Genomic DNA, 26400 nt, shown 5'->3' on the forward strand with positions numbered 1-26400 from the left:
TAAAGATTATTTTTAATGTGTCTGAAGTAAACCAATAAGTAGTTATTGACTGTTCAATACATGTGTTTTTAATGCTTTTTTAACTGGAGCCTGATGTGTTTGAATACTATGCAATATTTCAGTATCAATTAAAAAAACTGTTTGAACCTTAACAATGTTTTACTCTGACTTTATTACAAATAATGAAACACAGGTGGCAAAAAAGTCAATTTTATTGCCATAACATTTTAAATCAAGTAATGTGTATTCCTTCACTGAATTAGTTAGCAAAATCATCAGGTTTATTATCTCCTTAACCCCTAGGATTCAGATACAGTAAATAAAAGCTGTATTTAAAACAAAGAAATGCCAAAGGAATCCACTTGAAACAATATATATATTGTTATTCATTCCAGCACTTTATTTTGCAATAAACATAATCTAGGTAAAATTACAGGTGTAAAAGCTTAAAGCACAACAGATCATGTTTCTCTTTTTGAGTTGTTTCAAGAGCCTTTTCTCAACAAACATCACAGTGTAATTAATCAATTAAACAACAGCAGCCATGAAGGGAATTATTCATGTAATACAGATATATGCATACATTCAGTATGATATAAATGCAATGTGTGCCAAAATCTGTAAATATTCATGTGACTGACTGTGTGTGAAAACACCCACTTTCTCATCAGTCTTTTTACATTGCCTCAACATGTGGTGTTAATTTAAACAAATACTCAAAAACTATTCAAATCCAGTCATTTCTAGATTAAAAAAAAAAAAATTCAACAGATGTTTATTACAAAAATATATATTTGTTAAAATTATGTCAAATAAAGACAAATCAAAATTAATCAGTTCAGTTTACACACTCTGCAGCATGTCGAATGCAGTGTGTGCAGAGTTGAATTAAATTACTTGTAATTAAACAAATATGTTTGACTTTAAAAAATAGGGAGAGATTTTGCCACTAGTGGAACCAAACAATGGCATGACGGTACATGTTTGCCTGCTATTAATAGCTTTTTAGAGTTGTTTTGAAAAAAGAAAAGACTCCAATAATTGCCTTTAAAATATCCACTCATCTAAATAATATTTCCTGTTACTGTTGATAAAGATTAAGTCTACTTTGTTCTCATAATAATTTCCAGGATTTGACTTTTGTTTGAAAAATCTAAGTATACGTGACGAGAAAACGAGAAAATACTACATTTCCTCCACTTGAATTATTCTTTAAAAATAGCAAAGATTTTGGCTTTAAAATGTGTACAATTTCTATACTCCAGCAGTTTTTATTAACTCGTTGTTTACTGTTAAAAATGAATCTTCCTTGGCATGTGTTTTTGAGGGGGCACAAACCGCCATTTTCTAATGAGATGAAGGGTGTCATCACACAGGAGAATCTGTGAAGAAAACACATCCTATTTTTGGTGTTTTGGAGCCTGAATGAAACTCCTTGATGTAAATAGGAAACACATGTCTGGACATAAGAAAAAAGCTTACATTTACATCGATAAGAACCTTGTTTCTATCAGTAGCCTAAATGTTCCTGTATGAGGCTCCAGATTCTCCTCAACATGGCGTTCACCACTGTGTTCCCACTCTGTCCGAAGCGGTCATTCAGAGGATTTAATGCTTTCAACTCAAGTGAAAAAAACAACAACATTGTTATAGATTATAATCGCCTAGCAATAAATACGAAATAAAGCAATCTCACCGGAAAACAGAATCCATTGAATGAGCCTAAAGGGTTTTGTGAAAGAGCCTTGCGCTTGGCGACGTATACTATCTAGCCAGCAGCTTAAAATTGGGCAATGGGTTTTACTTAAACAATCCTACCTCCCCTTCTCCTTCCCTTCAAGAAATTCCCTAGACTATGTTTAACCAGGTCGATTTTGTCATTTCTTTTTCCTGCACAGAAATCTTCCCACATAGGATGTAGTCTAGTCTGAAACTTTGTGTCAGTTTGCCCCTATGGAATTTGTCTATAGCGAGGAGTCCTGAAACTGGGGGCGGGGAGACTTTCTGTACATTCCTCAGCGATACATTCACTTCTCCCCCTGCAGAGCCTACACACACACGCGCGCACACACACACACACACACACACACACACACACACACACACACACACACACACACACACACACACACACACACACACACACACACACACACACACACACACACACACACACACACACACACACACACACACACACACACACACACACACTGCAGCCATGCATCAATTCGTTTAAAATGCATCTATAAGGTGCTGTTTGCAGCACACAGGAGCAGTATGCAGACAAAGTTTCTGCTGTGCGATTCGTTATTCGATTTGCTGTGAATACCATTAAAACCAGATAAACCAGGTTATAAAAAATTGTATGCGCCTATCTAGGCCAACGGAAAGCGTCCATGTTTATTACAAACCTATGGGTCAATGCAAAAAGGATATGGATCTAAACATTGAGTTAGAAGTTATTAAGAAACTCTCCTGTAGGTGAAATACATGATTAAAAGTAAGAAGGGGACTTAAAGCTGAATTTAAAACACAGTCTTTTACTCCATTATCATTTAACCTATTTATGGGGCAGAGCCTGTATGTAAACACAGCCTAAACGTGTTGAAAAGTTGAAAAGAGTTATGGAAGTCCTGCCGAATTGGCTGCTGCTTCGCGTTTTGTTGTATCTTTAAGGCATATGACAAAGCCCAGCAGAGGAAACATGGCGAGTAATGCATAATTGGCGCGCTGATTCATATAGAATAGTCGCGCGGAGGAGCCAATGAATGAGCGCGTTGAGGCCGAGCCAGCAGCCGTAGTACGGAGCGGGGCTGCAGCGCTCTGATTGGTCAGCTTGTCCGACCAATCAGAGAGCGTTGTGTGCTTGATCAGAAGCAGAGGAGTAAACCAACTGAGACAGCCATGGACCAAGCCTGAGCTAGAGGCTGAAGGGCCCACTAAACCAACACTCCCTTTGTAACCTGCTTTACACGAGCATGCACACCTAGGCCTATTCATTATCAAACACTGCAGGGACACAGTACTATCATTTCAGCTCAAAGCATAGCTCTTTGCAGGGGCAATTGCAGGGCTCCAGGGAAGGTTACTCCCACCTAAACTTCACATCACTTTCTTTTCTTGGTGAAATACAGTTTACATTTCAGACTCCAACTGTTCAAAGTAAATTACTTAGCAAACAGTGGTGTAAGTTACTCAGGTACTCTACTTTTAAGTAACATTTTTGATAGAATTCAGAGGTATATCGTGTACTTTTATTCAACTACGTTTATTTAAAATATTTAGTTACTTTACAGATTTGTATTAATGATGTGAAATATAATCAACAGTTATATAATATGTTGGTTACACCTGGAGTAAATTCACAAGCCACCCTGCAGTATACAAAGTGATTAAAATAGCTGCACCTTTACCAGCTTTGATAATACATCAATATTTATAATCAAAACATATGATATTATTCTGAAAAGGGCTGATTGCATAATGAGTATTTTTTACTTTAAGCATATTGTGATGATAATACTTTCTTTAGTGACATTTTGAATGCAGGACTTTTGTAACAGAGTACTCCTACACTCTGGTACTTCTACTTGTAGGCTATACTTAAATACAAGATCTGAGTACTTCTCCCACCTCTGTTAGCAAATGATATAGGTTGCAATGAATACCAGAAAAAACTAATATGATAATATAGTTTTTAGTTTCTTTCTGGCTATAATTCCAATGTAGTTCTTGATTTGCCATAAATGACTAATTTGTGATAACTCTAATTATAGGAACTACATTATAAACACACATGATGATACACTTCATAAATGATACTGTCACGTGCTCAGTGTGTTAAGCATACCTAAGCTGTTATGTAGCCTAAAGCCTTAGTCTGAAGATGTTTGGATTGAGTTCACATAATGATCTAAGTATAAGTACAAATATAAACTCAGTTCACAAATCTGAATCTAATGCAGTCCTTTACAACAACTGTGCAATACATTCTACCAAGTGTATCAAAGTGTATCAAAGTCAGAGGTGCTGATTCTACTTAACTGATATTTTGGCAACTACATTTGTAGTGTAGTTGAAGTAGGGCCACATTGCACTAAGAAGTGTTTTTAACATGTTGTCCACCTTGAGTATCAAGTCAGTTAAACAGCATAAATGCAACCTCGAAACTAACCATTAAAGCAAATGTTTTTTTGAAGGACGGTTGTATCAGACTGCCCTAGTTTTATTTGTGTACCTTTTAAACTGGCTTCGAGTGAAGATAGAAACATAGATAGATAGATAGATACATAGTTAGATACTGTAAAAAGTCTACGCCATATCTTTAATTCGGAAGATTTGATGAACACGAAATTGTAAGCTTATTTTTTTTGTGGTTCTTGGTGTTGCAAAATTGAAGGCAGTTTTTCTTGCAGCGTAACGACATTTGTGTCATCAACAGGTACGGATTCAGCTGCACATTTATCCTTTAAATGTGGCACTTTTCTTGCTGAGTGAACTATGCGTAATCTATCGGCCTTCGCCTGAGATTTACAAAAGATCTTATGAACACTAGTGTACTATTTCTGACATGGATTCCCACGTTATTGAATTGGGCTGTGCGTTACGTTACAAAGGACGCTAGGGACACTTTGGTGTAGTAGACCCCTCCCTCTCTCAGTGAATGTAGATCCATGCCGGAGGTATAGCCGAGAGGATTCGCCATGTGCATTCGGCCCGCATGGCCAACGCCTCCTCGTTGTGCCAAAGGGTCTGAAAGTTGGATAAAACAAATGAGGGGGGGGGGAAGCACTCATCTCTCCCAAAGACACCCCCCTTGATTTATTTTGTGTGGCCACGGGAAAATCGGGCCTGCAATTGGACTTTGAGTTGTGGATCAGGGAGGGCATGGCTCCACTTTAGTTGGAGAAGATGGATGCCGTCATGTGGATAGTAGTAGCCTACGTGTCATTCACATATTGCGCGGAGGCCCGAGGAGGGGCGCAGGGCCCTCCCTAGTCAAGTTTCTTAAAATTAAATGTGCCCAGCTTTCAATTTAACAATATAGTGCAACATCATTTATGACTGTCCCCACCCCCTTTTCCTGCTCTTGTGTCATCAGTACAGCGCACTTAGCACAGCCGTGCGCACAAGCCCCCGCAATATCAGCGTGGGCCTGCATGAGCGCATTGCCGTTTTACTATTCCTCCGCCGACCAATAAGAACCGAGTGTTTGCAGAGAAAGGCACACGAATGTGATTCTAGTAAAGATACACTGGGTTCTCACGGAATCCCTTTACGCACATAGCTCGCCAGGTTTTTTCCCCAACACCAATCCACTCTTCCCCTCCTTTTTTATCCACTCCCCTCTGCTGTCCCCACCCCAGATTCCCGTGCAATTTTCCCCAATCCCAAACACTTAATTGAGCAATTGGGATTCCTCACGTGTGGGCTGATTTGTAGTTTGAACACGTGGCTCATTCAAAAAGCCGGAATAGCGGAGGATTTTTTTCACCCCCTTCTTCTTCTTCTTATTCTAGGATCTAGACTTAGAGGCGGGCGCCAGCCTTACCGTGTGTGACATTCTCTGTCTCTTTGCCAAGGGGTTTGGAGGAAGACACAAAGTAGTTTCTCCTCCTTTTCACCCAACGCGCCATCGTTTGGAGACACGAGATTAATAATTGAGCATTTATTTATTGCGCGATAGAGACAGAGGGGCGAGGGAGAGCGAACGCACAGTGAGGCTGCCAGTTTAAATCTATCTGTGGCTTGAACGACCGGGAAGCACGCCACAGCCTCTCCGTAGTAGTATCGGCGATTTAGGCTACTCCAAACACTGCACATCCGTGAGAGCAAACATCTATCTCTCCCTCAGCGTAAAGATTGTCCCTTTTTCGGCGCAAAACATGAATAAGCTATACATTGGCAACGTGAGCGCTGAGGCGAGCGAGGAGGACTTAGAAACTATCTTTGAGCGTTTGAAGATCCCGCACAGTGGTCCGTTTCTTGTCAAAACTGGCTATGCATTTGTGGATTGCCCGGACGAGAAAGCAGCAAACCTGGCCATCGAAAGGATATCAGGTGAGAAATGTTGGTTAAATAAAATTGTAAAAAAGTGGTGATTCGAAAGACTCACTCAACTGCTGCAATTGCGTGAAGATTGCTTTTACTTGAGTCCTGTGGGGTGGGGGTGTATGCAACCATTTCTTTCTCTCGCACAACCTTTACTTGGCCTTTTGACACTGTGGGTTCAGAAAAAATAGCTGCCATGGGTTCGAGTGAAATTATGCACTTGTAATTTAAATGAGTGTTACTTTATAAACTGAGTAAACCCAATTATGGGGGGATAAGAAAGAAATACCGAGGCTTTCCTGTTGTGTGTGGCGTTCAGGCAGCGGGCTGTGGACGCCGTGTAGTGAACCTCATTGTGGGCTTTATCTAACAGCTCACTTTGGCACGATTGTGAACAGAAGCCGTGGTGTGTTGCTGCTTTTTATAAGCTTCAATTTGAACTCACATACATGTCCAGGTTCCAAACTATAGGCCTTCTCTTGTGGCCACAACTTGCTACATTGTGAAGCCATTTCGCCCATGCTGACACACCAGGTGGTTTAATTGTGTTGGTCAAATGTAGGCCAACTAACTGAGCCAAACGACTATCTGCTTTTGTAAATAATTCACTTCGTCTCATGGTTTGTTATTAAATTATAGTAAAGCCTACTCACAACAGAACACGTAAGAATTAAGAAACTCGTATAATTGTACGTATTAGCTGGTTCGTGTAGTGGCTCGCACATTTTTTTGCCTTTTGTGTTGCTAGTTTCAAATTGTACTTGAATTATACATTGTGTACATATGCATGTTTAGATTTAAGTACACTACCCAAAACGAGTAGCAAAAATACTCCTGAATGCATTTCCACGAGCAGGAGAGGAGGCCTGTTGTTCAGGAGGTCAAATGATTAATGACACTAATAGTTGTGTCTTTTTGTTTTTTTAGGTAATGAAGAACTCTTTGGGAAAGTTCTCGAAGTGGCGATCTCGGTCCCTAAAAGTCAAAGGTAGGTCGTTTTTACAATATAGCCTACTGCTTTTTGGTTCAACTCGTGGGAGCTGCAGTTGCCTCCCAATTATCCTATTCTTCAATGAGCCTTTTTTTGGATTTTCCCGAAATGTGTGTTTACATTGCTGTGCAATTTCAATTCAGTATTTTTTTTAAATGTTGATTAAATAAGGTGTGTTTTGTTCCCCCCCCTGAATGCTTTGGGGTCAAATTAAAGGGGCGTATGGTGGTGTACTCCCTCCTTTCGCCATGACTGTGGAGTGCTCCTAAAACCGTCGTGCATTAAGGTTTTAACTAGCCTATATTCTGTCGCTCGCACATATTGTATGTTCAGTACTTTGTATTGTTTGAGCTCCAACTTCGGGGCGATTAGTTAAAAGCCTGAATGTGCAGGGTCGAAATGTGTGTGCAGGCTGTGTTTGAGGCGCACAGGCCTTGTGGAGTCGTCCATTTGAGAAGGATCTGCCCGTCATTCTCACTGCCTGCCCTGCGCTTCCGCCCTCCTCTGCACATTGTGCTGCTGTTGCATGAGATGGACTCCCAAACGCGAGTGGAATGGGAGGTTTGGGGCACAAGTCACGGAAACCCTTAGTTTCAGAGTTAGAGCCCAGTAGCCACTCTTGGTCAGTCGTCTCTCAGTCTCTATTACCTAAAAAGTGAAATATAAATGTATTTCCGTGAAGGGTCTACGTAATGTGCCGAGGACGTAAAATACTGAGGCATGTTGGCATTGTATGCGTGTTTTTAGGTGGTGACGCAATTCGGCCATAATTAATCATTATTTTGATTTCAATTAAAACGTCTCTCACTTGGTAATTGGTGTAATGTTTTCTAAAAGGTGTTACAGGTAATATGCATGGTTAAGTCGCTTTTTAAAGTGTAATTGAATGATTTGCTGTTTTACGCAAAGTCACGTTTTGAAATCAGAAAGGCGAGGAGGAAACACGTAGGCTTGTGGACTGTTATGTTTATTTGATATAGAAAGTACCTTGAGGTGAAAAAGGACATGGCAGAGATTTATATATTTTTCAAAAAAATGTCCACCTACAAGCTCCTGGCCACTTTGTAGGCTGCTGGTTTAAATGGTGCCTTGGATAATTAAACCAGGTAAGCTAAATGACAATTTTGCGTCAAATCTTGAGACACATTTTCCAGATAACGAAAAAACTGGTGACGTTGCTCTGTCTTTTTAGTGCCTGCTGTGGTGGCTATGGCAGCAGCAGAGTCGAGTTTCAGCCACACTTTAAAAAGTAAAACGTGCCCCCCCCTTTACAACATGGAACATAGCAGTAGTCAATGGGAACAGTATTCTGAGTTTGGGCTACACACTTGGACACTGGGGCCCCTCTTTGCATTCCAACCTGCAAATATTAAATGGGGACTCGGCCAATCGCAATGGCTTAACCTTTGAACCTTTCAGCAAGGGGAAGTGCTGCAGCAGACAGATGAAGGTGGTTATCGTGGGGCTCGTGAAGATAGAAATGTGTAGAATGACATGCTGAGCAGTGTGGCATTTCACATGGGTAATAATGCAACATGTAATCAAACATTTGGATGTGCATTGCTTTTTAAATTTGTCATGAACGTGGCCAAAACCGCCAATAAAAATATGTCCAGTTCACTAGCAAACACATCTGCTGCTGCATTCAATAGTGACTTCAGGAAATCTGTGTATTAGCAGTTTAATCCAACATAATTCAGTTAATTGAAAAATATTGTCCAGCATTGCATAGTGTTAGTAGTATTATAGTTATTAAATATTTCAGCTGTCTTATAGACATTTATATTTTGTTGTGAAAATGTGCTGTACTTGGCTTTGTTTTTTGTATTTGGAATTTAAAGTGGACACCCACATTTTCCTGACAATTTCTTGAACTTTAATTTATGTTTTACCCAGAAAGCATGTACAGGTAGAATAAGAAACCCAGGATCAATCAGAATCATCCAGGTGTATTTACATTTCAAGTAAAACTGTTTAAAGGGACCCGTTTATAGTTTCACTTTTGATTCAGCTTTTTACAAGTATATTAAACGGCTTGTTAATGCAAGCAACTGGGCCATATGTATTTATTCTGGCTAACAGTCTATCATTGACCACTAAATGTTTTATTTAATTAATTGGTAGCAAAACAAGTTGCAGAAGTGTCATATTTTGAACTCTTCTTCAGTCAGATTATGCTCCCCTTGTTGGATAAAGTAAAAAAAATCTTGCCCATCCCCACATGCACATGAAAAAAAGGAAATGGCATGAAGAGTGGCCCCAAAGAGAGGGGAACATGTTATTTAACCTACTTTATCCATAGGTGAATAACTGTATGCTTTATTTAAGAACATACAATAGTGTAGCTAATGTCCTCAGTGAGTGGGGTAAAGTAACAGCTGTTATATATACAAAAAACTGCATAAATGTAGTCAATAGTGTAGATCGTATCAGTGCTGTCTGTAGAAAAGGCTCCTGGCTCTTATTTCAAGAATATCAGGTCATGGGGTCACAGTGGGCCCCACCTGCAGAAACAGGGATTTAGGACGGAGACTTGGGGTGCCAGACAATTATGAATGTGGCCCTTGTTTTACCCAGACTGCAAGAAAAGACTCTTCCTCTTGCAAGGTCAAATCAGAATGACATTTTGCTTTTGCTTCGTCTTGCGTGTATATAAAATGGTTTGATGTAGGTAGTAGTCACAATTGTGTATTAGTGTTTGCAGAAGTTGATTAATTTCTAATTGTTATTCAACTCATCTGTTCAAATGTTGAATTTAGCTTATTGGGTCAGTGTGCATATAAGGCCTGTGAGAAGGCAGCGGAAACCAGGCTGTGGAGTTCAGTCATTCAGAACCTCTGCATACTGAATAGTTGATGGCTGTGGATGGGCGTCGAGCACAGGTCCCAAACCAGATAGTGTTGAGTGCTTCAGTGAGCTTTTGGAAATGAATACAGGTGTGATGCAGTCTCATTGTGAATGCTTTTGTCTTAAATGGCTGCATGCTTATGTGTTTTAATACACCTACTTGTGTGTATTACGTCCACCCTGCAGGCTTGAGCTGAGCGGCTAAGGAAGCGGGCAAACATGCTGAATATTGGTACATTTGAAAAAGTAAATAAGGAGTCCGGCCTCCTCCTGGCAATCACATGACGAGCCAACCCTAGTCACTCCTGTCCCTCCCCCTCCCACTTTTAACCCGCGCTACATGTTCCTGTCAGTGGACTTGTCCGTGTCCATGGTAACAGGGCCCCACCCCCACAGGGCAGAGAGGGCCCTTGTTACCCTTGCCTGAAACAGGGCTAGTCCCCCCCCCCCCACCCTCACAAACACCACACCCCACTCACACACACCTCCCCCCTCCCCAAATCAAAGGCTTGGACTAGGGAATGTATACCAACCCCCACCCACCCACCCTATACCCTGGCTGACTTCTTCTGTGTGTGTGGAGCTATAGGTTAATCCGAGTGGAAGTGCTCGGTGCATTTGCACATTTCGCATGGCGTTCCCACCGCAATGCAGAGCATACAGAATGTGTGGGGAGAGGGGGCCGGATCAGCCAGGAATGGCACAGTGGGCCGGAAAGGGCTGGAATTCCTCTTGGAAGTTATTTGGGAATTTTCTATATAATTTGCCCATTAAGAATAAAGTAGTTTCCTAATGTCTCAAACATAAATATGTTTGTTGAACTTCTGCTGGCTTGATTGAGGTCTTAGAGCTAAACTGAGGAATGTAAACTACTGCGGCCCCTGTTGCACATGGGCAGTATGCTTTTACTGCGTAGATGTCCTTGTGAGTTTTAAATAAATTGCTTAAAAATGCTGCATGGTGTATTTTTCTCACCAGCAGATTAGAAAACAACCAATAGCGGCAGAGCTGTTTGTACAGGATGAGCTGCATTTTAAGTCTTTTTTTAACAGCTCAGTTACATTTTATGGAAAATAACAAAAGATGCAACTCTTAGGCACCCCTTTTTTTTATGTGAGTTCATTCACTTAGGAGACATTTAAAAAATGCTGCATGGTGTACTTTCTCACCAGCAGATTAGAAAACAACCAGTAACGGTAGAGCTGTTTTTACAAGATGAGCTCGGTGATTATTTTTATATTTTTTAGAGAAAAGAAAGAAAGTTTTTACACAGATGTCCACACACAAAGTAGTTTAAATTAGATGCATATGTATGAGGTCCATGTGTTGTGAGGGGTAAGGCTGGTGTGAAAATGGGATGGGGTCTGGATTTGCGATTCCACTGTGTGTGTTCATGCTTCACCTCCCAGCCATATGTACATTTTGTTCCTTTACATCTGTTCGTATCCACATGCAGCGGACTTTGGAGTGGCCAGGGCTTTTCTCACATTTGTAAAACTCTGACTCATTGATCCAGAAGTTCCTTGTCTGCGTGACCTCCACATTTACCCAGTATACTCATGATGCTTTCCACAATTTGTAACTACATTTGGGAACCTTCATGCTAACCGGATGAATCTGGGATTTTTGTCCTCGTTTGATTCTAGTGACGGGGCACACAGCACCTTTTTGTTAATACTGGTTTCCACTTGCTTCTGTTGTATTCACAGTCTCTAAGAACAAGCACGCAATTTTGATTCTTGCCATTGAGTGTGACCCTTTTTTACAGCAGCTGATACTCCTTGATCATTGTATGTTGTAGTTGGGAGTGGGGTTGGGAATTGCACCGGTTGAAACCTCATCATGCAATGCTATAGAGCAAATGATTGACAAAATTGCAAATACACAACCTTCAGATGCATCTTTCTCTTGCCTCTTGAATCGTATTCCCCTCTGCTCTCACCTTTATGCCTGCCTGCTTTCACATCTCGTCCTTCGCACTTTGTGTGACACAATCTGTGATTTAGGATTTAGAAGTGTGTGGTATGGGTTTTTAAAAAAAAAAGGTTTACATTTTAGGCCACCCAGTTGAGATTCAAAATCGCCCCTTTGCCCTTTTTTTCTCCATCACTTCCTCTCACGCTTTACCCAGGGTGTTTCATTGCACCTGCTCGGTGGGGAATGGAATTAAAGCAGAGGTTGTATCTGCTGCTCCTCCATCTTGGTCTTTCTTGCTAGATGGAGTGAATGAAGTCCTTTTTTGTTTTCAATTAAAATGCCTTATTTTTTCATTGTGCTCTTGGTATTGTCGGCTACTAACTGAAACTCTCTCCCATCTCTCTTTTCCCATCAATTTATCTCCCTCCCCCTTCATCCATCCCCCACCGTCTTCCTCCCTTATCCTCTCTCCAGGAGCTGTAAGATGCAGATCAGGAACATCCCGCCTCACATGCAGTGGGAGGTGAGTGCTAACAGGCTGCTAACTGTTCCAGGGCGGGGCATTATTGGGCATTTAGTGGACTCTGGAGTCACCTTGCTTACCTTTTTGGGTTTCAATTAAGCATGTTCTTTCTAATTATTTTAACAAAGCTGTAAGGTCAGGCCTAACGCACCAACCAGTGGGTGGAACTGCGATTTGATAAAGCAGAAATGATTTCTAAAGGTTGAAGTTATACAATGTTTGCTACACAGGAGCTTGGCATTACTGAACAAACTATTGGAAGAATTAAAAGAGTAAGGTCTCGAGGGTTTGGCTGAGTCAGGCACACGAGGAAACTTTAAGCAGTTACATGATCTTAGTAGTGTTGTATTGCTGAATGTGTTTGCAACCTACTCGGCGTGTTTCTTAAAGCATTTTGAAAAAGCTTATTGTTTTTGAATTATTAATATACACAGGATCAGATGTTCTTAAAATGGCAAACGGGACTTAATTGTGCTGTTATGGTCACATGTGCTAGTTTGAAAGTGAATGCCTCTTCACTGTCTTTTTTTGCAAAAAACACTTCTGGTAATGAAATAAAAATAAACCAAGTGTATTGTCTGTGGCGTTGTGAAACATTTCACACAACGGGGGGGTTTGACGTGGCCCTGTGGATTACTGTGTGTTAATCCTAATATGGTGCAAAGAGATATTTCAATTTAGTGTACTATGTGGTTCTTTAGTGTGTTTTGTTGAAGACATTAGTCTGGAAATTAAGTGATTTGATATATTTGTGTACCTTTACAATTTGTATCCAATCAGTGATGTGCTAGAAACATTACATGTCCAAAGATTATATTTTGAGATTTAACTGTATCCTAATTTAAGTAAATAGTCTATGTTGTCCAATAATATATTGTGATTTATTTCTACGGGTGAAGTAGAAATACAGTAATAAGTACTTTTACATTTGAAGAAACAATACATCTGAAATACAAGTTTATACAATGCCCTTATTGTGTCCGTTTGCACATTCATTTACAAACAAGGTACCAAACGCTAAAAATAAACAATATACATTATAATTCTGATAGTTGTGAAAGCCGAGTATATTGTTTTGACTTTATCTTGGAAAAATGTTTGGCAAAATCACACTTTTTCATCAGCAAACCATGTCTGAATTGATCATGCTAAATGTGCGCAGGTGCATAGATGGAACTCTGAGTTGATTGGATGTTTTACAGAGGAGTGAATTTAAGCAGTAACACTGGCACTCAAGGTCGGTGTTAAAACTCAAAGGCAATTCTCTTGTTTGGTATTTCCTAAAGGGTAAAAAGAGAAAAATATGTGGCACAAACGAAATAACTAAATCAATTAAATGATTCTGCTGTAAAATGTGTAGTTTCACCAATAAGGCAGTGGCCTCTTAATCTGACTTGGTGTTGAGCAACAGAAGTGTCCTTGCAATGTATTTATTTTTTCCTTTACATTGATGAACATTTAATCCAAAACTATGTTCAGTGTTGGCTACAAATTCTTCTTTGAGTACACACTGATTTACTACGCAGACGTAAATCCATCTAGACTTTAATTTGACCACTTTTAAAGCTAACGGACACATTTCACTACCTCTTTTTCCCTCAATCTTTTTTGTCAAACTCAACATGGCAGCATTAACCTCCATGTTGAATCTCATGTGGCTGTAACACAGCTTTACGTGACTTTTTTTTTGTTCCCCCTTCCCTCTGCAGAGCTTTAGCTGTGATGGCGTGAGCCTGTAGTTTCGTTCAGTTGAATTTTCTCCTCCTAAAGACTATGCAAGCCTACTAAGAATGTTCTCATTGAATTGCACAATGGTTCTGAATTGTAAGGTTAATACATGGCTTTAGATTTCAGCCTGATTCACTCAGTATGATCAAATGGCTACGGACAGACTCAGTGTTTTGTAATGGTGGTCTCGCTTTGCCTACGCATGTCCCCCAACTGCAGATCCACCCATGTTCCTAGCATGTAGCGAGAGAGCCGTTTGCTTTTTTCGAAAGGTGACATGGAGGTTTCTCCGCCTCAGCGGGGGAGGGGTAAGAGGAATGGAGCAACAGAAAAGAATAGGCTCTTTTGATGCAAAGGCCTTATATTTATCTTATCAGGTAGATAAGACAATGGGTCATGGTGTGTAGCCCTGCAGCGAGAGAATAGTGGCGAGAGTAGTGGCGTGTTCACAGGCTGTAGTGGGTGGGTGGGCCTGGACTGTTTCCCCTTCCCTTCCATGTGCTCCGATTCACAGAATGTGTAGCATGAACTCGCACCCCTCCCCCAGCCCTTGCTTCCTGCTGGAATGTACCCCACCCTTTCCTGAGTGGCCTGGATTCCCATTGGCTGGGTTTGTTAGACAGACAGGCAAACAATCCAGTCATTAGCCAGCAACTCTTGGCTTCAGGGAACTCGTATCGGCTCAGGAGCAGCCAAGCAGCGGAGATGGCAGGGAGGCTGGATGGTTGGTGGGTTGGAGGAGTAGGGGGCAGGGATGCAGCCTTGTTGGCTAAAAAGTGGGGTTGAGCTCTTGGGGGTGTGGCCTCAGATTAAACTGAGCATGGTTGGATGTCTTAGCTTAGCCTGGAACCCTCGCTCCCCCTCTCGCCCACATTTGATCACTATCTATGAATTAAAATCCTGTGGTTTCCAGATTTAGTCAGGTGGCCAGTGTGTTTGGGTTTTTCAATTGAATCATTTTCAATAAAGCAACATGTTTTGCTTGCATGGTTTTTTTTTTTAATTAAAAGGATTGAATAATTTTCACCAATATTTTAAATGTCTCAAAGTTTCCAAAGTTCAATAGCGGTCTGCTTGAGACCTAATTATTATTATTTATTTTAGAAATGTTTTTCTACATTTAATCACATGACCTTGACTATGCAAGAATCTTGGAGGAAAAATAATTTGAGGTTGACAGGCATTCACAAGAAGCCATTTAATGTATCCATATAACTCAACATAAAGCTCCAAGATTAATGGACTGTTCCCACAGATGAGCTTCTGCTCACCAGCAGGTTCAGGTCAAAAGCTTTCAATATTTCTGAGTAATAATGGTTATTATTTTCTTTCAGGTCTTGGATGGTATGCTTGCTCAGTATGGAACAGTGGAGAGCTGTGAACAAGGTAAATACGGACTTTAGTTTAAACAATGCAATTGCATCAACAGATTATTCCATTACCTTGCCTAAAACACCTTTTTATACTGCATCAAGATTTGTTGTTATTTAACAGCTATGCAATTTTGTTAAAGTTGCATTATTTATTAAAGCCAAATTGAAATGTCCTTTGAACAATTGTGTTGCCATGTAGAAGTAGCCACTGTTGATAGATTGCATCACTGAATTTGTGGATTGACTGTGCTGTGCCCGCCACAGTAAACACTGACACAGAGACTGCAGTAGTCAACGTTCGATATGCAGCGAAGGACCAGGCCCGTCTGTGAGTACACACATACACGCACATGCAGTGTATTAACATCATTAACCTCCATCTCATCCGTCTTCATGTCTCTGACATGGATCCGCTCAAGTTTTTCACTTTACCCAGCATTCTTTGTTGCAAATGACTTCCACCTCCCCGGTCCAGTCTTCTTGCAGTGTACCTGATTTCCTCTTTACAAAAAACAGTCCAGTTTAATTCGACATGCAATGAAGATAGGGGGAGGGGGGGGGGGGTGTGTTGGAAATGAATGAGGGGGGTTAAATTAACCATATGATGCCCCCTGGTGTACATAAATCATACTACAATGTTTATCCATACACAATTGGTTGTAGACATCTCCAGGCAATTGATGGTTTCACTATACATCTTAATTCTTGCGGCTGAAGAGGCAGATGTAAATGAAGTGTGAATGCTATATTAAGTGGCTCACTAGAATTGATGCCGCTGCCGATCAGTATACTGTGCTTGAAGAAGCTTGAACCTCTTTGTCGCTTAGTTTTAAATGTCCCCTCTCCTTGGATACTCCCATTGATAACAACATAAGTTTAGCAGCTAAGTCATTCATAGCAGTGACTGTCTAAAAGCCTTCTGTGTTTTTAATCATACCTGTTCACAAGTTTTTCTGGACTGACATCTCTTTATGCTCTCCAGGGCGATGGAAAAACTGAATGGATCTATGATGGAGAACTTTGCCCTGAAAGTGTCGTACATCCCAGACGAGACGGCTGCAGCAGAGGGGGCATCAGGCAGGGGCCGCAGAGGCTTTAACGCCCGTGGAACCCCTCGTTCCGGCTCTCCAGGTCAGGGTGCCCGGCCCAAAATGCAGTCGGACATTCCGCTGCGCATGCTGGTGCCCACGCAGTTTGTTGGGGCCATTATCGGCAAGGAAGGTGCCACTATCCGCAACATCACCAAACAGACTCACTCAAAGTACGTACCCAAATGTCAGGAGTTATACTGGAGCAGGTAGCTGTGTATGGTCACATTTCTGTACTGTTGATTTACAGCGTTATAGGAATACTTCACCACAAGAATGATCCTTATATCTTACTCCTTTTTACCTTTAATTTAGGAAATAACATTGCGTTGCATTCCTCCAGAGTGAAAGGAAGACCAAAAACAGTATTGATGAGTTCAAGTGAATGGGAGGGTGCCACATTAAACAACAACTCTTCTTCAAAACATCAATTAGCATGTTGAATTGTTGTGTTTTGGAGAAAAGCTCAAGACTTCCTGAACGCATGCCTTTTTGCTAAAATATAACTGTTGAAACGTCTCATCAACGTTGCGTGGAAATCGGAAACGGTACCGAAGGAGTGGCAGACCGGGGTGTGGTTCCCCTTTTAAAAAGGGGGATCAGAGGGTGTGTGCCAATTACAGAGGCATCACACTACTCAGCCTCCCCAGGAAAGTTTACTCTAAGGTACTCGAAAGGAGGGTCAGGCCGATTGTCGAACCTCAGATTGAGGAGGAACAATGCGGATTCCGTCCTGGTCGTGGAACGACGGATCAGCTTTTTACTCTCGCAAGGATCCTGGAGGGGGCCTGGGAGTACGCTTATCCGGTCTACATGTGTTTTGTAGACTTGGAGAAGGCGTATGACCGAGTTCCCAGGGAGTTACTGTGGGAGGTGCTGCGGGAGTATAGGGTGAGGGGGTCTCTACTCAGGGTCATCCAATCTCTGTACTCCCAAAGCGAGAGCTGTGTCCGGGTCCTCGGCAGTAAGTCGGACCCATTTCCGGTGAGGGTTGGCCTCCGCCAGGGCTGCGCTTTGTCACCAATCCTGTTTGTAATATACATGGATCGGATTTCGAGGCGTAGTCGTGGGGGGGGGGGGTCTGCAGTTCGGTGGACTAAGGATTGCACCACTGCTTTTTGCAGATGATGTGGTTCTGATGGCTTCATCGGTCTGCGACCTTCAGCACTCACTGGATCGGTTCGCAACCGAGTGTGAAGCGGCTGGGATGAGGATCAGCACCTCCAAATCTGAGGCCATGGTTCTCAGTAGGAAACTGATGGACTGTCCCACTCCAAGTAGGGAATGAGTCCTTACCCCAAGTGAAGGAGTTCAAGGTATCTTGGGGTCTTGTTCTCGAGTGAGGGAACAATGGAGCGTGAGATGGGCTGGAGAATCGGAGCAGCGGGAGCGGTACTGCAGTCGCTTTACCGCACCGTTGTGACGAAAAGGGAGCTGAGCCAGAAGGCAAAGCTCTCTGTCTACCGGGGCCATTTTCGTTCCTACCCTCACCTATGGTCATGAAGGATGGGTCATGACCGAAAGAACGAGATCGCGGATACAGCGGCCGAGATGGGTTTCCTCCGCCGGGTGGCTGGTGTCTCCCTTAGAGATAAGGTGAGAAGTTCGGTCATCCGGGAGGGACTCGGAGTTGAGCCGCTCCTCCTTTGTGTCGAAAGGAGCCAGTTGAGGTGGTTCGGGCACCTAGTTAGGATGCCACCTGGGCGCCTCCCTAGGGAGGTGTTCCAGGCACGTCCAGCTGGGAAGAGACCAAGGGGTAGACCTAGGACCAGGTGGAGGGATTATATCTCTTCGCTGGCCTGGGAGCGCCTTGGGATCCCCAGCTGGTTGATGTGGCCAGGGAAAAGAAAGTTTGGGGCTCTCTGCTGGAACTACTGGAACTGCTACCCCCGCAACCCGACCACGGAATAAGCGGAGAAGATGGATGGATGGATGGATGGATAACTGTTGAAACATGGGAGTTGGATTATTGTGCACAGATGGTAAATTCATGTTTTGCCGTAGTTAAAATATGGCTTAGTTTACATAATTTCTTCAAGAATGTTCTGCACTTTTGCTTTCTTTCTTTGTATAATTTAGGACAATTTATTCATATCTAACGCTGCGCCCTTATTTGTTTTGTTTATTGTCCTTTTATTCTTTAGATTTTCATTGTTTAATCAATATGGTTGTTTGAATTGGAAACTTCATCTAAATGCATTCATGTCCTATCTTGTTGTTGAAAGGTGCTTAACAAATGTGTCTTGTCTGTACTCCAGGATTGACATCCACAGGAAAGAAAATGCAGGTGCTGCAGAGAAGCCCATCACTATTCACTCCACTCCTGAAGGCTGTTTTGAACGCTTGTATGACCATCATGGAGATCATGCAGAAGGAAGCCTGTCGACACAAAGTTGTGAGTTTGCCCAAATAAAATGAAATGCAAAATATTTGCAAGGATTCTTATAATTTTTGTATGTCACATAAATAATTGTAAAAGACTTAAAGTGGTTATTTTGTTAAACACGGCTGAGATAATTGTCCGCTCTTTAAATTACCTTTTTTTCTCTCACATGACAATATTAAAAAGTACTCTAACAGTTGTGTCTGGTAATAAACTAACATGTTGAAAGATAGATACTTTCACAGCTAGTTTATGATGAATGAAATGCATGCAGACAAAATGATATCGGTAGGAGAGGACTGATCTGGATGTTGTGTTTAAGGTTCTCATTTTAACTTAACATCCCATCTGTGTCTGCAGTACTGAGGCGATCCCACTGAAGATACTTGCACACAACAACTTTGTAGGAAGATTAATTGGAAAGGAAGGACGCAACCTGAAGAAAATCGAGCAGGATACCGGGACCAAGATCACCAATCTCTGCGTAAGTTCACTTTTTATTGACATGTATATGCTTAGTGTCATTTAGACACTCACATAATGTATCCCCTCACACTTCCCTCATTCTTTCTTTCCAGTCTCCTTGACCTGACCGTGTACAACCTAGAGAGGACCATCACGATAACGGCACCCTCAAGGAGAGCAACAAAGCTCTAGAGGAGTTGATGACGAAGATCATGGAATCGTATGAGAGTGACATGGCCGCTATGAACGTAAGCATTTTTATTTATCGAAACTCTATTTCCTTCAAGTGGGAGATGTGTAAAACAACTTGATTTCTAACGGAACATTTCAATAGAAGTAATAAAAACAGGAAACCAGAAAATGTGTTTTTAGGAAGGAAATTCGGAACATGCACATCAGTTATCTGGAATAGCCATAGCAGCACTTTCATATCCTGTATTATCCTGTCACATTCACACTTTAATTTGGGAGTCTCAATTTCTCATGACCGTATTCTTGGATTGGCTGGGCATTTTAATTAGGCTCAACTGGCAAAAATGTTCAATCAATGCAAAAGAATTTTGTATGCTAAAATGCAGTCCATTGGAAAAAGGAAACTTTTAACAATGCGGTACAAATAATGCTTCAAGAGCCTGGGTGGATAGTCTGAAATCTGGGTTAATAAACATACTTGTTCAAATGAAGCAGATGTTCCTCTGAGATTGATATTTATCTTTTAACTCTGATCTGAAGTCTTGACTTGTCTGTTAAACTTGTGTCCTATGAGCAAGCATACAAACCTTGATGTGCGTTGCATTAATGGATCTGTTCCCATTTCTCCTCCAGCTGCAGTCCAACCTGATCCAGGCTTGAATCTGAACGCTCTGGGTTTGTTCCCCAGCGGCGCGCCAGGCATGGGCCCCCTCCATGTCCGGGATGCCGCCTCACGGAGCCCACGGTGGATCAGCCTATGGAGTAAGTGGCGGTCTTCTTTTCACATCTAGTATATCCTAAAAACGTACATTAAAAACCAAGAAATCGCTGTGTACACAAACTGTATTCCGCAGCTTTTCGGTGAGGGTTGTAAGAAAAACGTTATATTTAGTCTGTAGCAACTCTACCTCATGTTGCTTTGTTTCCTTTAGTGCAGTCCTTATGGTGGTGAGGGGACATTTTGGTCTCCTATGCTCTCTGCGAGCAGCCAGCCCTTTTCTGTAAGTCCCCCGTCCCAAAGTGCTTTGCACGGCTTGTGGCTGCTCGCTGCGGGATTAGAAGTTATTCTTCTGCCCCTTGATCTTTGACCTTTCTTAGGTAGACCCTGATCTGTGTGCTTGGGGAAACAAATCCTGGTGGGCAAAAGCATATTGGCTTCTAGCCATATTTTAAATGTTCTACAGTGTTATTTCTGCAAATGATGCTGCATTTGCACTTTAGTAGGAAGGTGAATGTCTTTCAAACAGAACTTCCTCGGCAGTAAAAGCCCATCTCCAGATTTAGAGGCTGCCAAAAGAAATTGTTATAGTACCCCCAGCTGACAGATTGAACAGAATATTGGCCGCGATCCAAAGTCAACAGTGCTACTTGTTGTCCCACCTTGTCGATGTACACCAGATCTCCAATCAACTAAACATGAACACTGGTTTTTCTTTGTGTAGTATTATGCATGTTGCTTATTAGGATTGTGGCTTTGGATAACAAATAAACATTAACAAAGAAAGAAGAGGAAAACAAATTCCCACTGGGTTTAATCGTCGTAGGAAGAAAAACCCAACTGAAAAGCTTTTGCTGGATCCACTGTCTGTCTGCTTCGCTGAAGTTCGTTATCTGCAGTTGTAATAAAGTGTTGATTTTCCCAGCAGGGACAGCCGGAGTCGGAGACCGTTCACCTGTTCATCCCTGCACTCGCTGTGGGAGCCATCATTGGAAAACAGGGTCAACACATCAAACAGCTGTCACACTTTGCCGGAGCCTCAATCAAGGTGAGTGTTGGACAGGAAGTGAAGTTTGGAATCTCAGTGATGTGTCGATGACTGCGGACTACCTGTTGTCCCTTTTTACTGATAGGAAACATAAGTGAAGGTTGCTGTTTTTTGTATTTATTGCTGACTGTTCGTCCTCTTCAGATTGCCCCTGCAGAAGAGAAGGACTCCATACAGCGGGTTGTCATCATCATCGGAACACCAGAGGCTCAGTTTAAGGTACTCTTCACATCCATAAAAACACATAAATCCCTCAAAGTAGTTATAAAGAGTTGAGACGCATAGCTACATTTTATGTGAGCAGCTGTTTGACTTCTGCAGACATAATGTTCTTGTAGCTTTTATGGCTTTTTATCAGTATGTTTTCTGCCTCTGGAGAGACAGTCTTGAGCATTTTCTATGGCTTTCTTTTATTCTGTAAAAATGTCCCCTTTTCATAAATGCAGCATGAGTAATCTGTGTTTTTCCGGTTGCAGGCTCAATGTCGCATCTTCGGCAAGCTGAAGGAAGAGAATTTCTTTGGACCCAAAGAAGAGGTGAAGCTGGAGGCTCACATCAAGGTCCCTTCCTTGCTGCTGGACGCGTCATCGGGAAGGGTGGAAAAACGGTAAGAAAGGGCTCAAACTCATTCGTGGTTATACTAGCTGTACAAACCCAAGCCAGCAGCTGACAAAGCTAAACTAGGCACTACATTTAAGTGTTCAGTCGCAATTATTTTATCCCTTTGTGGCTGCAGGTGGAACGAGCTGCAGAACCTGACCTGTGCAGAGGTGGTGGTGCCAAGGGACCAGACGCCTGATGAGAACGACCAGGTTATCGTCAAGATCATCGGACACTTCTTTGCTTGCCAGGTGGGTTTTTTCTACACAACTGGAAGATCTACAGTACTTCATAAAGTAACAATCCCTAGGTCTGATTCCGCAGAGGCACTGTTCTCCTTCAGATCTGCATTTGAAGAAAGGTCTTACTAAACTTGTTTGAGAGAGCTGTAATACCGTACATGCTAAAAGAAAAAAAGCAGACGGCTGCCTCTGTGTTTTGGAGCGCTCTGTTTTGTGCGTTAATTCAGTGTTTACATAAAGTACTTCGAACTCTTTCACCGTGGAAGAGTTCCTAAATATAAGAAACAACTTCAGAGGATTACATTGTGTACATGAATGCACACAATGTACACAATATCTATTATATACTATCTTTTTTTATTACTGCCCAATTGTATTCCATATTTATTCCATTCTATTTCTATGTAAATACTGCTATATTTTACTTTATTATTTTAAATATGTTAATGTTTTATGTATGCACCATGACATCAAGTCCAATTCCTCGTAAATGTAAACCTACCTGGTAATAACCTGTTTCTGATTCTGAAAGAGCATCAGACCTCTAAGGATTTCATCATCAGATCTCTTTCTTTTAAGAACTCTTATTGTGATAACTTGGCTCTAATCTCGTCATGTTTTATGTCATGTAGCTGGCCCAGAGAAAGATCCAGGAGATCCTGGCCCAGGTGAGGAGGCAGCAGCAGCCTAAGCCCACATCTGGAGGCCAACCGCCACAGCCCCGCAGGAAGTAGATCTCCAGCGGACCTGGAGGAACGGTGACTGAATCTGCCATAGAAGACTCGACAGACGGATTGATGAAGCAGAGTCCGGGGGAGAAGAAGAAGACGACAAGGGGTCGTAACGCTCATCTCAGGGGTCAAAGATTATCAGAACCCAACCAAACATCCACCCCTCCTTGTCTTGCTTGATGAACTTTCAGGTGTGGCTAATAAGAGACGATCCACCTCCAAATCTCCACCCACCTCACTTCTCTGCATCTCTGTGAGAATGTACTTCTGAGGGCTCCCAACGATGTCACCTGCCCTCACACGTACGCACCCCTCGACCGCTCTCCTCCTCCCCACGGGTGTGTTCAAAATATTATTATTTTTGTCCTCTTTTTACACTAGAAACACAAAGAAGAAATAAGGATCCCCCCCTCCTATCAGCTACTTGGTGTGGTACTTCAAACCTGACAAGATAATTTTTGTTGAATTAGTTTTTTTTTTTTTTAAGTGTTTAATTGGTTTATGAAGCTTTCTCATGAGTTTTCTGTGGAAAGGAAAGGCATTGCTATCAAGGTCCTGGTTGGACCAACAGAAAGGTTTATTTTGGGGGAGGGTTGGCTCAGATTGGGTGGGCCATGTTTAGGGGAAAGATTCTTGTTTCAGGCCAGGACCCCTGAAAGGGTGGATTATATTGGGTGTCCTGCCCTAGTAATGATAGTGGCATTTTATAAATTTGGATGCATTTTATAGATAGACCTATATACATAGATGAATATATATTTAGAGGTGAGGGCAGCGCCACGACTGACACTTAGGGGAAAACAGTGCCGAACTGCTGCTGCCCAGGAAAACCAATTTAATATGCATTTTACTTAACTACCTCAGGATCTAGTACCTCAGAAGAGAAAGAAAAATGATTATATATATATGAAAAAATGTTCCTTTCTTTTTTATTTGCTTTTGTGGTATTTTGTATACTTTATAAAGCTGATAGTCTTTGAACATTTTATTTTTTTAAGAAAATTTAAAATTTGGTCAGTGCCAACTGACCTTGCCTTCAACTCGGATGCTTTAGGTGGCTTTGTTCATGTGTATGTGTGACTTAAGATGACCCTGTACATAAAGTCTATTTGTACATAGCAGCCCCGGAGCAAGAGTTGGCGCCCCCTCAGCTGGCGGCTGACAGGAGTATCGAGAGAAAATCGCCTCAGTTTTTCCCCTGAGGGTCCACCATCTTCTGAAAAAAAGTACAAAACAACTGCAACATGCAAATAATGCCAACGTACATCATTGCAGCAATGCCGTTTAGTTTGGGATTGACATTGTTATTGGTAATGGTACTTTAATTGTCAAAAAAAAAAAAATCTTTTTTGCCTTCCTAGGAGGGCTGTCGCCAGGGCAGTGTGGACTTTAGGGGTCTGCTCGCTGCCCTACAGTCAGCAGAGAGTCTGTTTTTTCGTCTGTTTTGTTCCCAGACCATCTGCCACCTTCTCAATGTCGGTGTCTTAGCAAGGTCCAAGCCGGACTAGGTTTTTTTTTTCTTAGAGCAAGCTTTGTCAGTTCGCAGTGGCCCTTGTAGCCAGGCCGTAAAGTCAATGTAAACGTTGTTCACTGAATGGTGAGGGTAGGGGGAGACTCACTGATAGATGCATATTCTTCTTCTTTTTTTTGGGCTATAGAAATTGATTTAAACAAAACATTCTCTGTATCCCACAAATGTAACTTGATGTTGATTTGTTCAAACAGGGAAAAAGCCAGAAAAGGCAAAATACTGAATGACCCCCGACTTTGGGGGGTGGTAAGAAAAGAGGAAAGGAATCCAAAACTTAAATATACAATTTATTTCATTTGTCTCTTCATGCCGAATGTAAATATGTTGATTGTGGTAAAAGTGCTCGAGTGTATCCATGCTTCCACAGTAGAACGCCGTCTACCTCAGCTGAGGGGGTGGGGGGTTGTTGTGGCACGAGGCACCCCCCCTGCCCCCACTGAGCGCCAGCACGCACCGATACCTCAGTCCCCCCCCCGAACACTTCTTTCTAAATGGGCGCGCCATCCTAACACCACGCTTAACTGAGGGGCACAAGTGATACTTAAAAATATCCTCCCAAGACACCTCCCAAATCCCTGCTTCCTTCCTGCCAAACCACCCTCCCCCCCCCCCCCCCCCCCCTTCGCAGTTTGTTTTGATCTACCTCTTTAGACACGTATTTGAAGTAGAGGCATTCTTCTATTTGTTAGAATTTAGCCCCCTGCCCCCCTTCTTTATGCCTCCCCATGCTTCCCCCCAGATATGAATGAAAACGTAAACTAAATCATGTACTCTTTAGAACTTGAGAGAATAATCGAGAAAAAAAAAGTGATCAAAAATATTTTCTTTGCCAGTGTTTTATATGTACTCTTTGACTTAATTGAATCCTCAACCGATGGTTTATTTCTTTCTGCTTTCTATTTTTGGTGGTGTGGCTTACATGTATTTGAACTTTTGCTTGGGTTTTTTTTTGTGAGAAAGGTCAAATCACGCGTTTGATTTTGCATTCAATAGTTAAAATGAGAAAAAATACAGTTAAAAAAAAAGGGCCTTGCCTTTTCTTTCTGATTTGTAAGACTTCAAAATAGATACAAGTCCTGTCTTTCTTTCCCCTTTCTTGTCTTTTACAGATGCTACACTCTCTCGTTGATTTGGTAGCTAGTTTCTTCTGTTAGCATTTCTTGGCTGTGTAACGTGAAACATCCTGGTATAAGACAGATGAGGGACTGGGTCTCTGAGTTTTTTTTTGGAGAAGTGATCTAACTTCAGCATGATATTCCCTACACCTCCTCTGCAACCATGATTGTGCCCCTTCACCTCCCCTTCACACACAGCTCCACTTGTCAAATGCCTCTGAATAAAAAAATAATGAAATATTGGTGTTTTCTGTTTGCTTTTTAAGGGGATTGACACACTTTCTCTTGTGGGATATGGCTTTATATTTGGAAGAAATCTATTGGATTAAATGTTTTAAGGAAGATTGCTTTTGTGGCACAACGGTCTATTCTTGGTCGATGTGGAACCTGAAATCATGAAAGTCTGACTTTATTTTTGTTACAATTGGATATGTTCGTTCTCAGGTTAAGATTAATGATAAGACTTAAGTCTAAAACTCAATGCTCTTCATTCTTATCAAAACTTGCGTTGAAACCTTGAGGGTTTTAACATTGTGTTCCGACGGTATGTTGTGCAATGAACGGTACATAATTGTGTATTATACAACATAATACTCATGGCATACTTTTAATACAGTGAATATAAAACACAAGCAACAAACTTGTATATGTACAGGTAGACTATTTTATTTATTTTTTTATATATATTCTTTTAATAGTGAGGGTGTAGAACCTCATTTGTCAAGGATACACTCAAGGTAAATTGCCATGGTTGATTTGTTGACATCACAGGCTTTCAAATGCTCCAACCTTGAGATAGTAATTGTATTTAATAGTAAAAAGAGATTTCTACCATTTGTGAATGTACTGAAGCA

At 41.7% G+C, this 26400-nt stretch overlaps 1 protein-coding gene across 1 annotated transcript; it reads left to right on the plus strand.

Annotated features, from left to right (window-relative positions):
- Nucleotides 1–5249: 5249 nt before the first annotated feature.
- On the plus strand, nucleotides 5250–25031 carry igf2bp3 (insulin-like growth factor 2 mRNA binding protein 3). Its single transcript, XM_071204879.1, is given in 21 exon segments — nucleotides 5250–6063; nucleotides 6982–7042; nucleotides 12284–12332; nucleotides 15395–15446; nucleotides 15698–15761; nucleotides 16416–16694; nucleotides 18780–18855; nucleotides 18857–18901; nucleotides 18903–18916; nucleotides 19265–19380; nucleotides 19476–19526; nucleotides 19529–19617; nucleotides 20195–20207; nucleotides 20210–20268; nucleotides 20270–20323; nucleotides 21205–21327; nucleotides 21472–21546; nucleotides 21804–21894; nucleotides 21897–21936; nucleotides 22067–22178; nucleotides 22802–25031. Coding segments are annotated over 21 exon segments (1740 nt in total). The 5' UTR covers nucleotides 5250–5888; the 3' UTR covers nucleotides 22904–25031.
- The last annotated feature ends 1369 nt before the right edge of the window (nucleotides 25032–26400 follow it).

This window comes from Pseudochaenichthys georgianus, chromosome 11, assembly GCF_902827115.2.
Source record: "Pseudochaenichthys georgianus chromosome 11, fPseGeo1.2, whole genome shotgun sequence".
Classification (NCBI taxonomy): Eukaryota; Metazoa; Chordata; class Actinopteri; order Perciformes; family Channichthyidae; genus Pseudochaenichthys; species Pseudochaenichthys georgianus.